Source organism: Diaporthe batatas (genome assembly GCF_019321695.1).
Source record: "Diaporthe batatas strain CRI 302-4 chromosome Unknown Contig00011, whole genome shotgun sequence".
Classification (NCBI taxonomy): Eukaryota; Fungi; Ascomycota; class Sordariomycetes; order Diaporthales; family Diaporthaceae; genus Diaporthe; species Diaporthe batatas.
This window is the reverse complement of record NW_025408558.1, coordinates 2,498,771-2,514,145: the sequence shown is the minus strand read 5'-3', so window position 1 is coordinate 2,514,145 and position 15,375 is coordinate 2,498,771. Positions and strand designations below refer to the sequence as shown.

Below are 15,375 nucleotides of genomic sequence, written 5' to 3'. Positions count from 1 at the left end.
TGGCTGACCGGGAGCTTTGCGTGCCGTGACGAGACCCTCTTTATCAACAGTAATCGGCTTGGTGAATATTTGTCGAGTTCGTATGACACAGGGTTGGAAGATATGGATGAGTCACAAAGTCGGGGATGAGGCACGATAAGCAGTGTGACTCGACCAAACTGTGGCTTTACATTAGCCTCGATTCCTTCGCTATCGCGCCAGCGAGCTTATTTACTATGTTCGGAGCATCGATCACACGAAAAGTGCTCCAGTCCAGAGAGTCAAAAGTACCAAGCCTTTTCTTGCTTATCTTTACGTCCCTGTGATGTCCTTCGGCGGATATTGCACATTCGTCAGACAGGGGAGAAACGGGAAGGTCAATGAAGTGGAGAACGTCTGAGGCTCATAAACGGAGTCCTTCTCCGCTATCTGGCCAGCTTTAAAGGTTCACTCGCCTAATTGCCTGTTATCCCGGCAATCAATCGGAATTATGGTGCATTCAGATTCGATGGCTGAAGCCCCTTGCCACTTCCATCCACAGCAAAACCACCAGTCTCATAGTAATGTACCGCAGCCGTCAAATTCGAGGAATGGTTGCTCCTAAGCTCGTCAGCACTGATTAGGGCAATCCGTTCTGGGAACAGCCCGTCCTGCAAGTTGTCACCTAGCTGCACACACTCCGCAATTGGATCGTAGTCCGCGTTGGCTTCCTCCAATATCTAACCCTCGAATTCTAAGTGGTAAAGGGGACGGGATTGATGCTTTGCGGCTCCGTCGCCTGCCCAGGGTGGACGGCCTGGACACGCGCATCGTCAAAGCAAAGCTGTCCGATTTGAAGTGTTGTCTCTGCAGTGTGTGTATCATCGGGCTGCACGGTAAAATTATTTTGCAAGACGGTGTGCAGGTCGGTCATGCGATCGTCGTAGGTCCCCGGGCGGGAGTAAAGTGGCAAGACTTGCGACGCCTTCGAAGTCTGCAATCTGGACACCACTGGCATTGAGGAATGTAGAGGTCATTACAGCTTGCCTCTGACTGATGTCGATGCCTGAGCAGTGTTGCCGCCCAGTACACTTGGTGTCATCAGTGTGATGTAGTGAGTCTAGATGTAAATGGGAGGGGGGGGGGAGAAGAGGAAGGAGGAGGTAGGGTACCTAGGTACCTAGGTAGGTATGGAATTTCCATTGCCTCGGCGGCACGGCGAGAACCTTGGACGCCATTCACTCCCCCTGCGCCACCGCTTGAGATGGGTGGGCACGTGGTCTGAGCCTGGTGAAGTCGTAGTTGTTTGGTGGCTTCACAACAAACGCGATTTTACGTCCCCCTCGCAGCGACCCCACCACCTTTTTTTTGCACAGCTGCCAGCCTTCTTGACACGCGGTTGTTGCTTCAAAGTTGAATACCACTCAAGGCATCATGGCCAAGCGACGCTGTACTCCGAAGCGCGCGAGCATGAATACCATCGCAGCCTTCCCGCCGGGAGAGAGTCTCCTTGAGCTGCTACCCAGCGAAATCCACCTGGAGGTCTTCAAACACCTGGCCCCAGCCCATTTTACCCTCAAATACACCAAAGACCACCAGGCGCACAGGGCTGCTCTGCGCAACCTCTGCCTGGTCTCCAAGAAGATGGACGCGCTTGCCAGAGGGGAGCTGTACAGCGACCTCCGCATGTACAGCATCGACCGTGCCATTCGCATCTTTGCGATGCTCTTGACGAATCCACAGCTCACAGGCCATGTCAAGTCCATCTTGTTGTTCCCTTCTCAGAAACCGACGCGTAAGGACAGCCTGTTCGTCGACCTGACACCCCTGCGTTCCTTGAACGATCCCGACTTCGCATACTGGACAACAGGCGGGGATCTAGCTAGGGTGGAGATGCCAGCCATCACCGGGGACAAGATGGTCTACAACTTGCTCTACAAGACCCTGTCACGAACGCCGGCGCTGCAGGCTGTGTACATCAGACTTCCTGGGGATTACCCCCATGGCTACGCTCCCCATGCCGATCAAAGAGTCACCCGGGGCAGTCTTGACCTCTCTAAGCAGTTGGATGGGCTGCGTTTGGACACTTCAATTTCCAAGCTACCTCGCCTCAAGACGGTGGGAATCTTGGGTGGTGGGTCGGTCCTCCGAAAGTCGTTGGTATTTGAGGACCTGATCCGGGTTTTTCAGAGCTTGCTCCGGTCTCCTAATCTGGTTGAAGTGTCCTGGGTCGGGTTGACTCGAGACCCCAGCTGGATGACGACTAAATTCTGGGACGCCCCTCTGCTCACGAGCAACACAGTAGATTTACTCGTGGCACGACCTGGTAAGTCGGCCCTCATAACGGGGTCTCCAGGAATTCTTCCCTGGCTTCATTCTAACTCCAAACTTTTCCTGTAGAATTTAACCAGGTGTCCGCGAGTGTGAAGAAGATCAATCTTCGAGGCATTGAAATCGTAGCCGACAACATTGAGGCCCTCACAAGAGCCTTTCCCTCAATGGAGGCTCTCACGATCGAAGATGATTGCTACATATCTAGCGATATAATATTTCGTATGTGGGTTATACGACTCCCGAAGGAGGCATTCAATCCTCTGATGCGATCGGACAACTTGCACACATTCGTGTTTGACAATTATCCCTTCAGACTCGGATCTGGGAGGTTCAGCGCAGCCACGACGGGATGGCACAAGACGGTAGACCTCTCTGCGTTGCCGAAGCTCCAAACTCTGGTGGTGCCACTGGACTTCTTCGCCTACTTCACAGAGGGAGAGAACCGCCTTATCCAACAGGCGACGGCAATTCTTCCCGGTTCGTTACGCCGTGTCATTCTGCTTCTCCATTCGGCATGCAAGGAGAGGCTGGCAAAGCAATTTACGAGGAAGTCCGGCGTCGAGGGGACAACCAGAGAATTCATGCAAGAGCTCGCAGCTACTCTCCTCGTCGAATTTCCCCATATCGACAAGGTCGACGTCTGCTACCACATTGAGCATTACCGCCAGAACAAGGTCTTCACCCTTGCTGATCGATCCAAGCAACTTGAAGTTGGAGAGGAAGCGGCTCGAGCAGACTCGAGCATGGACTAGCATGAAGCTTGGAGGGATGCCTCGGTAATTATGATACCGTCAGCAGTTGTCACTCCATCGCAACAACCACGTGTATCTGTTATCGGCACGGATCGAAAACGGTGGCAGGGTGAACTTTCACTACTGCGTGAATGTTTTCGACTCGGGGAAGCGAGACGGTGTTCGAGATGCTGCCGGAGCACGAGAAGCCTCACTGTTTTGGACCACCGCGCGCCACGGCACTGCCATCCTCCAGCCAGCGACGCAGCTGACATCGCCCCGGCTCGGAGGCACTGCCGAACGTCGGTCCAGCGAACGGGCACCTCGATGCCGGCCAGAGATCCTTGCCACAACGATATGGCCTGGACGATTCTTCTGAAATTCCGGGTCCGCGACCACGTCTTCCCTCTTCTGGAAACGACCTATCGAATTAGGTTGATAGTTACTCCCGGGTCCAAGGGCGCCTCGCCGTCAGATTATGGGGTACGAGATCAACGCGGGGTCTGACAGAAAGATCCGAATGACAGGATGTAGCGAGATTGTCTGAGGGGAAATAGGCAACTAGGATTTGTTTTGCAGGCAGTCCCTGGGTCTCCGGGATCGGTCACATCCCCGAAGTAGGTAGCGAGGGCGAGCTTGACGTCGTTTGCCCCGTCGGCCCGTCCAGCTGCGCCCTCAAGGTAGAGAGAAAAACAGAACATGTATTAGGAAATCAGTGCGACCGACGGCGGTGATCATCGCGGAGCTTTCCGTCGAAGGCCTGAGGCCCTCGAGCCATATGATCGACAGCTAACCAACCATTCCGCGGTGAACTATCTGGTCTAGTGCTTAGTGTCGTCGCCCCTGCGCCCCTGGATGATCCGCCCACCGCCCTGCGATGTCATGTACGAACCGTTATTAGCAGCGTAGCAGCGTAGACGTAGCAGTGCAGGCTGTGCGGCAGCGTGGCAGTCCTGGGTCATTCGGGTTTCTGACTGGTGCCTCTTGCGTGTGCCCTCTGCAACACGCAATTCTCCACACCCGTGGCCGCCCTTCTGTTTCAGTTCGAGGGACCCTTATTCATGCGCCAGCTGGGTGCGCGCGCAGTCTGCCGGGCTCCACAGCCCCCCCAGAAGACAGGCCTTCCAGCCCTTCTAGATCTTCGATCCGCCCATCCCAGCCGGCCGCCCGACCAATAGGCCGGCTTTTATTTCCGGCTGATCCCAGTCTGGTTCCAAGGTTTCGGCGCAAACCCACCCTACGAGGGGGCAGTGGACGGCACTTGCAACGCCATTGGCGCCCGTCAGGTAAATTACCCGGTATACCTGGTCCATCATATACCCTGGGCCCCCGGCTGGCTCTCATGTGCAAACAGCACATAGCAGACTCGCTATGCGAGCTGCTCTCCGCTTCGAGAAGCCCAAACCCCGTCGTCCCCTTTGTTCGACACGGTTCCCCAGGCCCCGGCTGACGGGGGAAAAAAGGAAACCGGTCGCGTGGTGTCGTGCATGTGGCCCGTATGATGCCAGGCACACCACTGGTTGTTTTACAATTACAGCCCGCTTGTTGTATCAGAAACCCGAGGTTGACAGGCGACAAAGTGCCATGGGCCCCAGGTGCCCGTCGCTCTGGCTGTGGATAAGCTTCTTCTCGATGCCCTTGCCGTTCGTTCCCTGGCATGTCGGGCTGGCTTTCTTCTGAGTAAACTTCGTTCCTATTTCCGGCCCTCCCGAGTTGAATAGACTTCTTTTTCTTCAATTCTTCCTCGGTCCGCCTCTAAAGGATCAACAATTAAAAACTCCTATCAGTGCCTTTTCTGTCCGCCTTGGCCTGGGGCCGCGGATCGCCGTATCCACCCCGACTTGTTCTCAACGGCGACTCTGCCCGACACTCGCAGAAGCGAGTCCGATCTTGGTTCAGGATCGCCAATCATGGATCCACAGCCGTCTCGGCCCAACGATGAAGGGTTCGGAGCATACATCAACGCCATCGGATGGCTGCTCTTGTCCCTGGCAGGCATCGTTGTTGGTGCTCGGATATGGGCCAAGTTATCTGCCCGTAAGGGTCTGTGGTGGGACGACTACATCGTAATTGCGGCTTGGGTGAGCATGAGCCTGTCCTTGAGAGTGAATTTGGATTCGAAGGAAGTGTTGCGTGAATTGGGTCACTGATGCCGAGAGACTGTAGGTCATGCTCCTAGCAGATGTAATCGTCACCACCGTGGCCGTCGACGCCGGCCTTGGAAAACACAGCGTGCCAGGCGATACGCTCATCCGGACGATGATTCTCAGTACGGTGGCCCAGACACTGTCCATCCTCGGCGCCGCCTGGTCAAAGACCTCCTTCGCCGTGACGCTGCTGCGGCTGACCGTCGCCTCGCACGTACGCTACCTGGTCTGGTTCATAATCATCTCGCTCAACATCTTCCTCACCTTCACCGCCTTTCTGCCGTTGTTCTCGTGCACGCCGGTGGGCAAGAGATTTGACCCCCGGGTCGATGGTAACTGTTGGGACCGCACGGTGGTGCTGACGCTGACCGTTTTCGGCGGGGCGTACTCTGCCGCTGCGGACTTTGCGTTGGCCATCATCCCGTGGGTGCTCATCTGGAATATGCAGATGAATTTAAAGGAAAAGATCGGTGTTGGCATTTGTATGAGCCTAGGGATAGTGTAAGTGAAATCATCCATCCCAGTCCAACAAACTTTCAGCACGGACATGTCAGTCAAACATCAGACGGGCTAACACCCCCCTCCAGCGCCGGAGCAACATCAATAATGCGCTGCGTAACGATACCCCTCATGACCGACGATTTCACATCCGAATCAGGCCAGCTTTCAATATGGTCAGCGGCCGAGATCGCCACGACAATAATAGCTGCGTCGATACCCATGCTCCGGCTGTGGACGAAGACCATGGTCAGGGCGCACTCACGATACCACATCTCATCCGCAGACGGGACGTTCGATGGGCGAGGCGTGCTCAACCAGCAGCAACAGCGGTCCAAGATGACCATGATGGCGACCACGACGACCATCACGAGCGGCGGGAACGACATGGTCCGCAAGGCGAGCAGCAAGCGCGGGCGCACGAAGCTCGCGGACCTGGGATGGGCGAGCCGCAGCAGCTCCGAGTCCGTGGACGTCGAGGGCGACGCCTTTGGGGCTCATGTGGACAGGGCTGCTGTGGGAGCTGCGGGTGGCATCGTCAAGATGGAGACCATCACTGTGAACTATGATCGGAGGACGTCAAGCATGATTGGCTAGCTAGACTAGCTACCTCAAAGGTCCAACTTGGTCCTGTCTCTAAAAGACCGGGTCTAATAAAATATACTATTACCGTATCACCGCCGCACCCTCAACATGACAACACCCCATAGCAGAGTGTACCGAGGTCTGGCTGGACCACTTGATACCTCAGTAATCTGTGTGACAGACTCTAAAGAGCGTTATTCCATAGCATAGTGTTGTGTAGGGGGGCAGGGAGGAGATACCGTGGTTGCGTAGGGAGCGGGCACCCGAGCAGCTCTACCTAGGTAGACTGTGTGGAAGTCAACCCAAGGTCTTCAGCGGCCAGTGTGACCAGAAAGTGCTGACAGTGCCCCTGCTCCTGTTCGCCCAACGTGACCGGGATAAGAGCTCAATCCTCAATCGCCTCTGACTCCGATGGCTCTGCAGGATCCTCCGGGGGGTCTCTGGCCAACTTCCAATGACTGAGAAACCAGGTCTGCTCCGCCACAGTCTCCAGCGCCTCCTTGCGGAAGTCGGTCACCTCCAGTGCGACTGGGACCTCGTCGCCCGGCTGTGGCGCCTGGAGAACGAAGACAACCCCGTCGGTATCATCGTCGGTCTGCTGCACAAACACAAGGGAATGCTTCCGATATCTCCCGACCTCCAGGTTCTTCAAATTGAGGCTCTCCAGGTTCGACAGCAGGGCGTTATGTCCAGACTCGCGGAAGAAGGTTGCCCAGTGGTTCTTCAATGGCTCCTGCGAGTCCTCCTGGACGATCGGGTGGTCCTCAAAGCACTCCCTAAGGACAATGCAGTCAAGTGCGGCCGACTTCAGGGTATCAAACTTGACGAAGATCTTTCGCAGTGTGGTGGGTGACATGTACATTCCCCTGAGCACGAGCCTGCGCAGGGAGGGCCAGCGCACCAGGGGGTCGCCCTGAGTGTTGTCGGTCTCAGCGAGCCAAGCTGTGAAGTCACAATGATTGACAAACTTGGGCGTCATGAAAACGCTCAACGTGACGTTCTCCAGGTTGTAACAAGCACACAGGAGCTGTCGAAGGCTGGCGTTGCAGGGGTCGTAGGAGTGCTGATGGTCGGCACGCCACACGATCCTGCGCATTGACTTCGACTCCAAGTTCACATCGAGGTGCAGGTCGGTAAGGCTGTCGAGAAAGGTGAGCCTCCCCGGGAAGGGAGGTACCAAGGGAGGCAGGTAGAACGCCTCATCCTTCAAGTGTGGAAGGAAACCGTGATTGTCCAGGTACGTCTGCAGGCCGACCAGCTTTGGGGGCGAGGATCGCACCACCGAGTTCAGGACGCAGCTGAAGACCTTGTCCGGAAAGCCCTTGGAATTCGGCTTGAGATACTGTCCGTCCCTGGGCTGCATCTGGTACGCCGTAGCCCCGTAGCTGTGCAAACCCAGATCCGGGTAGTAAACCGCGCGCGGGTAGTCAGGAGCGTCGCGCGGGATCGTGGATCCGGTGACGCTGACAACCTGAAGCTCTGTAAGGTTTGAAAGGGCTTCTGACAACAGCTCGATGGCCCTTCCTGTTCGTAGCAGCGCTTCTTGGGAAGCTGCAGCGTCTCGCCAGTACCGAAACATCGCGGTAGCTCTACCTGCGTTTCTATCGTACGAGCGGTGGATGACGGCTAGTGTGTCCTTTGTATTGATCTCGTCCACGCCGATGATGAGGTGGGTGAGGACGGAGCGGAGCACTGGGTGGCGGGAGATATCGAGAAGCGTTTGAAGGCTGTAAGCATCGATCACTAGTTCACAAGCATAGTCAGTCTGGTGGATGTCCTGATATAGTAGTCTACTACAACTACTTACTGAATTGTCGCTCTCCAAAGAAAGTCTTGGACCAGCAGTCGAAGGACTTCTGTCGGGACTCCCTGCAGGTCAAGCGCAAGTCGTTTGCATCTTCAGCTGGCAGATATTTCAGGACTTTGTCGAACAACTCGTTCGGTAGCTGAAGAAGGGAGGAACTCTGAGACGTGGGAGGGCCCCAGTTCTGGTCGTCCACTGTTTTCAGTCAGCCAGAGCAATGAATACTTGGGGTGAGTAGAGGTCGGAGAGGTAGAGAGACATACACTGAGCGACGACGCCACTCCGCTGTAGAGCGCCAAGGCCTGCCTCTGCAGCAGACGGGGTGAAGATAGGCTGGTAAATGTGGGACAAAACACCCTGAGTCGCGAATACCCAACTGCTGAGATCCGTGAGGATATCACGGTGCAAGGGCAGGCAAACCGGGGGAGTCAGCTCTTTGCGCAACGTCTTCTGGTCCCAGCCCTGAGCCAACCCTCGTATGATGTCGGTCAATACAGTTTCGACATCCTTGGTGGTGATGCCCAGTTGGGGATCAGACAGGTTGTATTTCTCGACGAGCTGGTATCCAAGAATTTGGCGATGGACACTCCAAACGCGGTGTCGAGGGTCGCTGTTGGGCGGCATGGCGAATGGCTTCGAAGGGAGGCGCTGGATCGATTTTGAGATGTGTAATTTGTACGAGGATAGCAAGGGCTTTCCTTATGAGGGTAAGGAAGCCAGAGATCGCCAGAGCAGAAAGAACTGGCAATGCAGGATGGTGAGGATGGTGAGGATTGGATTCGATGTGGATGAGGTTGGATGGACACCTTTTAAGGTGGCCAAGTGGTGTTGGGGAACCAGGAAGTGAATGTATCATCCTTCACATTGGTATGTAAACACGAGAACATAGAGATAAACAGGCTTCACCGTTTGCCTGTAGAAACAAACGTAGTACGGTGCCACACTGGCGTCTCTTCCCGAGATTCATTGTAGAGGTGATGGACAGGATTCACGTTACAATCCGAAGCAGTGGGTTCACTGAGGTGGCTGAAGGGATGCATAGTTACAGCAGATTATTAACTATAAGCCGCTTGACAACGGCTCGTTGATCGCACAAATCCACAGCAGCTTCTACTTCCGCCGATTGAGATGCAGTCCAAGCTTACATCATCGTCCAGGCTTCCAAGATACAGGCCAAAGGTTGAATCCATTCCTCAGTGAGGACTATCTTCATCCTGTGCGAAATGCTCCCTGGGGTCTGAATGAGTATTGTGTGCCACAGGCATCAAGGAAGAGTGCATACCTAGCCCACGGGCTTTTGAGCCGCAGGTATTCTCCTTTATAGAAGTAGAGAAACGGAATGGCGCACAGAGGCAAGCTCAGAAACGCGAGCAGACTGCTGGCCCACTCCAACCCGAGATACTCGTACATCTGCACGCCAAACAAGGGAAAACCAGCGCCGACCAAGTTCCGGATCAGGATAACCCCAGCCAAGGCAGAAGCGGCGTATGACTGGTATGAATCCACGATGTAGTTGAGGACGGCCAGGATGATGATGTAAATGCCGGCCCCAAAGAACGTGCTAGCGATGATGGGAACGACCCAGTGGATGCTGTGGAAGCTCGTCCATGCAAACCAGAAAAGCGAAATGGGGATGAAGAAGGTCCCGAACCTGGCCAAAAACATGCGGGCCTCTGGCACACCCTTGCCGTCATTGTGAGAGACCTGTTTCAAGTAGTACGATTCCTGAACTGGGTGGAAGATGGCGGCGACGAGACTCCCGAAAAGCAGGCCGACAAACGCAGCACCCCACTCCCCCGCGTTAAATCCGTGTCCGCCGTGTCCGAAGACGAGAGGAAAGGCTTCGTTGAAGAGATAGACGATTCCGTAAATGAAGCCATTGTAGGCCGCTGCGGCCATCGTGATCCTAGGAAATGATGTGGTTCAGTGATGGACCAACAACGGGACGTGGTGTGGAATACTCACGGCTCAGTAAACAAGAACCGAAAGGGCCGAGTCAGCGCCACGGAGAAGAGAGTGGCCAGCCCTTCTTTCTCATCGGAATTAGCGTCCAGTATTGTTCGCGCGGCAGCAAGTCCTTCGGATCGGAGGAGCTTGCGAACACGTTTGGTCTTTTTGTCAAGAATAGTGGTATGGCGGGTCTCGGGAACAGTGAAGATGAGCAGGACCCAGAAGCCACCAAGGATGGCCATGTACACCCAAAAGAGCCACCTCCATCCCATGTAGGTTGCGACAAAGCCGCTGACGACCAAGGCTAGGGGTGGACCGCCGGTGCTGGAGAGGCCGTAGACGGCCATGGGTGGACCACATTCGTCTCTTGCCCACAAGTCGCTGATGGTACCGCCTGTGTTCTGTGATGTGCATTATCAGCCTCCACGCCTTGGGTTGTCGGTAGATGGGAATGAAGAAACAGCTCACAGTCAATGGCGCACTGCCAAAGAAGCCTTGGAGCAGACGGCATGCGATGACGGTGGCGATGTTCGGCGCAAGTGCCAGCGGGATCTGGAAGATGACCAGTAGAAACCATGACAGAATGTAGACAGGGTTGCGGCCGTAGAACTCGGACATTGGGGCAAGCAGAAGCGGTCCCACGGCGAATCCGAGAATGTACATGGACAGACCAACCGTGCCAATCAAAGGGGAGACATCAAAATGCGCCGTGAGTTGTTCCTTGCCAGAGCTGTAACCCCCGGCACAAAGGCACCTGTTCATGGCTCTTGGTTAGATAATTCTTGATAGAGTGTAGATTCGTTACGTACGTCAGAACATTGAACATGCTGACAAAACATGTGATGTACCACTTCCTCCATGCTGGCCAGTTTCGCGGGTTATCTTTGTCGTTGAACGAGTAGGTGAGGAAGATGGGTCGCTCGTCGTCAGGATGTTGCCTTGCCTGCTGGATGGCCTCTGCCTCGGAGAGGAGGTTTCGTTCGTCGGGCACTGTTGGTCGCTCTCCGCCGGTAGGAGCCTCGCCGGCGGCGTAGCGGAGTGACGGTGCAGTGGATGCGTGTTCCGACGCTATCTGTTTCTCGAGTCTGGCTGGGTCAGAATGCCCGGGGATCTGGTGGTCGGCTTCCATTGTTGTCGGTCGCGGTGCTCGGATTCAACCAGAGAGCTTGATATGCTTGACAGGGGTGGAGGATGGTGTAGCCCAAGGCAGCTCGGGATATAAGGTTTGTGCTAGGATTCAGACCGAGGGTCGTCACAATGTTCAGTCTGATGCTCATGAACTGGGGATCCCCTTCTTGTCAGCCGTCGTGGGGTGCACCCCTGACACCTTCCCCGCGGTAACGTCATTGCTCGGTGCTCAGTCTGGAGAATTGTTGTCCTTAAAAAGAAGGGGCAAGTGTGACACATTAGGCGAGTCGAGGTTCAGTGAAATTGGAAGCAGGAGGGCGAGAGTGATGACGTGGATCGGAAGATCGTCTCCCAGCCAAACTCCACCGCTCCGGCCAGGGCGACTTCCGTCTGTTAAGGAGACAGATAGCATTCATATTGATAAGGATGATCTACGTGGTAGTCTATATAATTTGAATTGGTGATAATGACTAGAAGTTCTTGTGCTCGCCTTTATGTCACTTGCCGGGGATCTCATCTTGAGCCATCGAGCTATGTGCCTGCCTTTCTTGACACGTGGACACGACCATCATTGCTACTTTCCCTAGTGTTTCGTAGAGTTGTCTTGCTGCCACATACCCGTTCATTCTCTGCGAATACAGTGACGGACGTAGTAGTGTGTCACCACATCGGGACTTCTGTTGCGATGAGAGAGGTAGGGTGTGTTTCTCCCGGAATCGTCATCATCCTCACATGTGCAGCTACGAGTGCCCAGGGCTCCAAAACGAAAGAATGGCGTGCGTAATCTTCTCGCTGTTCGGGTAAGGGAACCCGTGCCCTCCAATTAGATATTCAGTCTGCAAAAGACTGGAAGGCAGCAGCGTCAGGATGTCTTCAGTAGTCTCCTTCCCCACCACGACGCCATCGTCCTCGCCAAAGAAGACAAGCAACTTGGAGTTGCACAGGGGTGTGTCTAGTGGTGTTCGACCGGCAATCATATCGCAAACCTTTCTCCACAGCCCCAATGCCTGTATTGGGCCGTGACGGATGGTGTCCTGGAACGAATGAACGTGGCCCTGATGATGGTCGAACTGCCACTGAAGAAGGGCCGCCATATCAAAGGTCGTTTCAACACGAGAAGGCGCTTTCCGTGCTGTTACCGATCCCCTCTCATCCCGTGTGATGTCCAGTGCTGGGCCAGAAGGAGCAACCCCAAGGATTTCTCGAATCTTTTCGCGGATGGCTTCTCGCGATGGCGCAAGCTCGGGATGATGCATCAGTTGGTCGTCATAGCCATCCGGAAGCCTGCGAAGAAGTCCTGCTGGACCGAGAAGCACCAAAGATTGTATCGATGAGGGGTAAGCAGCGGCAAATGCAAACGCGATTGGTGCGCCCAGAGAGAACGCGATGATTGAGAAGGCTGTGCCATTTCCCAACCAGGAAATGGGGGAAGTCGTGACTGCCAGGAGAATTTGGGTTGCAAACAACCGAACATCATGTGGACAATCGAGTGGAGTGTCGCTATATCCCCGACCCCAGAGATCTTGTCACGTGTGGTCTTGTCAGCTTAGTTGAGAAAAGAACGTCTCCGGCTGCCCCGGGATCACCCTTGACTCACCGAAAAGCATCACCCGGTATCCGGCATCCGTCAGGCCTTGAGCAATCTTAGAAAATACCAGACAAGGAGTGGCATCTCCGTGAACGAAGAGAACCTTGCTCCCATCCAACGGCCCCCATTCGTAGACTCGCATAGAGCCGTAGAAAGTCTCGACATCGCGACCACCTGGCAGGGCATCGGGCGGGTAAGCCGATGCGGCAGCAGCCTCTGCCGAGATCGAAAGTGTTGCTCTCGGGGATTGGATTCTGTTCGTCATAGCGGCGTGATGGGCACTGCCAGTGCTGCTGCCAAGGTTTATTCAGTGCAGCTTGGGTGGTTATCAGATCGTCTCAGATGATACACCGAGCAGTCAGCACGGTTCCTAACGGAGCTGCACGTTACTACATGGTAAGCTCTGGAGCTGTGAGATCGACGTGACTCCCGACGCGTGCCAGCACAATCTTACCTGAGTATGTTGGGCCAGTCAAGACCAATCACCAGTGATGATGCGATCCAGGCTACGCTACGTCTTAAGCAGTACACTAGATCTGGTATGTGCACAAGACCTGCCTGCCAGTTCGATGGCAGATGTGAGGCGGAGGCCGAGCCCCAAAAGGGCTAGATGGTGTTACACCGAGCTCTCATAAGGCCTGCCAATGAGATCGAACAGAGCACTGCTTGCTCAAGCTTTTGTGAATAGCGCGTCACTCCACCACACGGCAAATCCATAATACTGGCAGCTATCCCTTAGGAGAAACGCGGCACTGTGTCAAGTCTGTGCACACTTTTAGCTCCCCGCTAGTCAACTCACAGGTGCCGAGGGAAACCATTCGGTGCGATTGCAGGAACCATGTCAGGTTCACAAGGCATCCCAGGCTCGGCCCGCTTGAGGCTGTTGACTGGCTTGTTTCACAAGGGCCCTTGTCGCGACTCATGGGGTCACGAAACATCGGCTCTCAGGCCGATAGAGCTACCTTGCCTTCGGCATCGAAAAAGCTTCTGATTTGTGTAAGTGTGACGCAGCACTGCCCAGTTCGCCGTCTGATATAACTGATGGCCTTCCCATCACTTCAGGGTGCGGACGATAGCAGTGTTCAGTCGTTCTCGTGCCTAACGCTTCCACAAGGCCTCATCATCAACACTCAAAAATGGCCGAGTCACTAGGTCTGGTCTCCTCCATCGCCCCCCTGGCGGCTGCCGGGTTCCATGTGGCCAGAAAGATATCAACCGTTGCAGACGATCTCGGAACGGCGAGTGCACAGATCATGTCGATTGCTGTTGACATAAAGACCGTCGCTATCATTCTGAGGGACATCGAAGTCAAGCTGGTGGAAGGCAAGCGCTCGTCTCGCGAACTAAATGAAGACACCCGGGATGTGCTTGCCGAGGTCCTGGAGCTGTGCAGGTACGAGATTGAAGACCTAGAGCGGAACCTGGCCCCGCTTAGGGGTGACGGCCAACGAGAAAGCACATCGGATATCAAGCAAATTGCCAAATGGCTGTTGCAAAAGCCGAAGTTCGCGGCGAGGCACGCCTCCTTCGACTCACTCAAGATGAAATTAAGCCTCTTATTGCACAACGTCCAAATGTTTGGTGGAGACCGATTACAGTTAGTGGAGATGCTTCATATTATAGTTCAGCTTGGACTCTTTGTGCTAATGTCTGTGCAGCGAACCAAACGTCAATCACTCTGTAACACCCCCTGATCAATCGAAGGTCACCCACGCGGTTCTAGTTGTGGTCAGCCAAGTAAATGATGATCACTCTCCACCGTTGTGTCAAATCATAGACGAATATCAAGATGAACGACCACTGTATGGCTCGGAACATGCCCTGGAAGAAGCCGAGCAAAGCATAGTGCAACTCAACCTGACCGAAGTCGATGACTCAAGCTCGAGTCCCATCACGACTCCTCGCCAGCCCCTCAACAACCCAGATTCAACCATGATACAAGTTCAGGAGAAAGTGAGGTGCTCGGCAGTAGAGGAAACGAAGAGCCGGGATCCTAGAGAGGCAGAGAAGGCTATGCAGTGGGAAGCTTGGAAAGAAAGGAAGCAGGCCAAGCGGGCTGCCAGGGCGGCTTGGACGCAGGAGAGGCGTGCTGTTCGTGCATGACGTGCCCTGAGGTACCAGTTTGATGACGCCACAATAGCGCGTTGGAAACTGTGATACGGGTGGTGAGGAGTACTGGCTGGGAGCCCAGATGTCATCGGACACGAAAACGATTGAATATGACATCAGGTGGGATCAGGCACATGAGGGAATCCATGAGCTTCCGTCCCTTTAGTCAAGCTCAAATAATGTCGAACAGTTAGTTACTATACCTGGTTTCATTTCTATTCAATTTACGCCCGATGTCATACACAGCGCCTTCATACAGCGGTCCAGATATTTAGTTACTATACACACACAAGAATGCACTTTACGAGGTGACAAATCGTCTGAATTAAATCTCAGACAGTTTTATTTAGAGTCGAAATACACTGAAATGTCCTTGGTTGTAGACCTTCTTACAGTCCATGGAAGAAATGCTGCTCAACGGAAAACTTGATAGGGGTACCTGCTTGAATGGGTCTATGCGGGTACGGGTCAGCCTCACCAGGATGCGGCGCTATCTTTGCGCCTACAGACCTAAGGCTGACGCCAGCTTCCATCATCACTTTC

At 54.5% G+C, this 15,375-nt stretch overlaps 6 protein-coding genes across 6 annotated transcripts; 3 read left to right on the top strand and 3 right to left on the bottom strand.

Annotated features, from left to right (window-relative positions):
- Nucleotides 1-1,392: 1,392 nt before the first annotated feature.
- Nucleotides 1,393-3,044, top strand: KVR01_009161 (uncharacterized protein; the record flags this gene model as incomplete). Its single annotated transcript, XM_044785263.1, has 2 exons — nt 1,393-2,284; nt 2,359-3,044. 2 exons carry the CDS (start codon nt 1,393-1,395, stop codon nt 3,042-3,044), a joined length of 1,578 nt encoding a protein of 525 aa, XP_044641663.1.
- Nucleotides 3,045-4,343: 1,299 nt separating this feature from the next.
- On the top strand, nt 4,344-6,338 carry KVR01_009073 (uncharacterized protein). Its single transcript, XM_044786366.1, has 3 exons — nt 4,344-5,104; nt 5,190-5,671; nt 5,758-6,338. Exons 1-3 carry the CDS (start codon nt 4,934-4,936, stop codon nt 6,263-6,265), a joined length of 1,161 nt encoding a protein of 386 aa, XP_044641575.1. The 5' UTR covers nt 4,344-4,933; the 3' UTR covers nt 6,266-6,338.
- Nucleotides 6,339-6,638: 300 nt separating this feature from the next.
- KVR01_009608 (uncharacterized protein) lies at nt 6,639-8,681 on the bottom strand (the record flags this gene model as incomplete). Its single annotated transcript, XM_044782633.1, has 3 exons — nt 6,639-7,996; nt 8,061-8,252; nt 8,321-8,681. The coding sequence occupies 3 exons, from the start codon at nt 8,679-8,681 to the stop codon at nt 6,639-6,641; spliced, it is 1,911 nt and encodes a 636-aa protein (XP_044642110.1).
- A 569-nt stretch (nt 8,682-9,250) lies between these two features.
- On the bottom strand, nt 9,251-11,136 carry KVR01_009263 (uncharacterized protein; the record flags this gene model as incomplete). Its single annotated transcript, XM_044784813.1, has 5 exons — nt 9,251-9,287; nt 9,340-9,963; nt 10,023-10,408; nt 10,476-10,761; nt 10,817-11,136. The coding sequence occupies 5 exons, from the start codon at nt 11,134-11,136 to the stop codon at nt 9,251-9,253; spliced, it is 1,653 nt and encodes a 550-aa protein (XP_044641765.1).
- Nucleotides 11,137-11,569: 433 nt separating this feature from the next.
- KVR01_009353 (uncharacterized protein) lies at nt 11,570-13,238 on the bottom strand. Its single transcript, XM_044787652.1, has 3 exons — nt 13,178-13,238; nt 12,733-13,102; nt 11,570-12,432 (listed from the first exon to the last, which is right to left on the bottom strand). Exons 2-3 carry the CDS (start codon nt 12,986-12,988, stop codon nt 11,876-11,878), a joined length of 813 nt encoding a protein of 270 aa, XP_044641855.1. The 5' UTR covers nt 12,989-13,102; nt 13,178-13,238; the 3' UTR covers nt 11,570-11,875.
- Nucleotides 13,239-13,468: 230 nt separating this feature from the next.
- Nucleotides 13,469-15,092, top strand: KVR01_009416 (uncharacterized protein). The gene is made up of 3 exons (XM_044781257.1): nt 13,469-13,719; nt 13,838-14,320; nt 14,382-15,092. Exons 2-3 carry the CDS (start codon nt 13,860-13,862, stop codon nt 14,824-14,826), a joined length of 906 nt encoding a protein of 301 aa, XP_044641918.1. The 5' UTR covers nt 13,469-13,719; nt 13,838-13,859; the 3' UTR covers nt 14,827-15,092.
- Nucleotides 15,093-15,375: the final 283 nt, after the last annotated feature.

Bases quoted from the DNA above. Each gene is read 5' to 3' on its own strand.
- KVR01_009073 (XM_044786366.1), top strand. From the start codon at position 4,934: ATGGATCCACAGCCGTCTCGGCCCAACGATGAAGGGTTCGGAGCATAC. The intron at 5,105-5,189 runs GTGAGCATGAGC...GAGAGACTGTAG, and splicing joins ACATCGTAATTGCGGCTTGG to GTCATGCTCCTAGCAGATGT. The intron at 5,672-5,757 runs GTAAGTGAAATC...ACCCCCCTCCAG, and splicing joins TGTATGAGCCTAGGGATAGT to CGCCGGAGCAACATCAATAA.
- KVR01_009353 (XM_044787652.1), bottom strand. From the start codon at position 12,988: ATGACGAACAGAATCCAATCCCCGAGAGCAACACTTTCGATCTCGGCA. The intron at 12,433-12,732 runs GTGAGTCAAGGG...TCGGTCCAGCAG, and splicing joins ATACCGGGTGATGCTTTTCG to GACTTCTTCGCAGGCTTCCG.
- KVR01_009416 (XM_044781257.1), top strand. From the start codon at position 13,860: ATGGCCGAGTCACTAGGTCTGGTCTCCTCCATCGCCCCCCTGGCGGCT. The intron at 14,321-14,381 runs GTTAGTGGAGAT...ATGTCTGTGCAG, and splicing joins TTTGGTGGAGACCGATTACA to CGAACCAAACGTCAATCACT.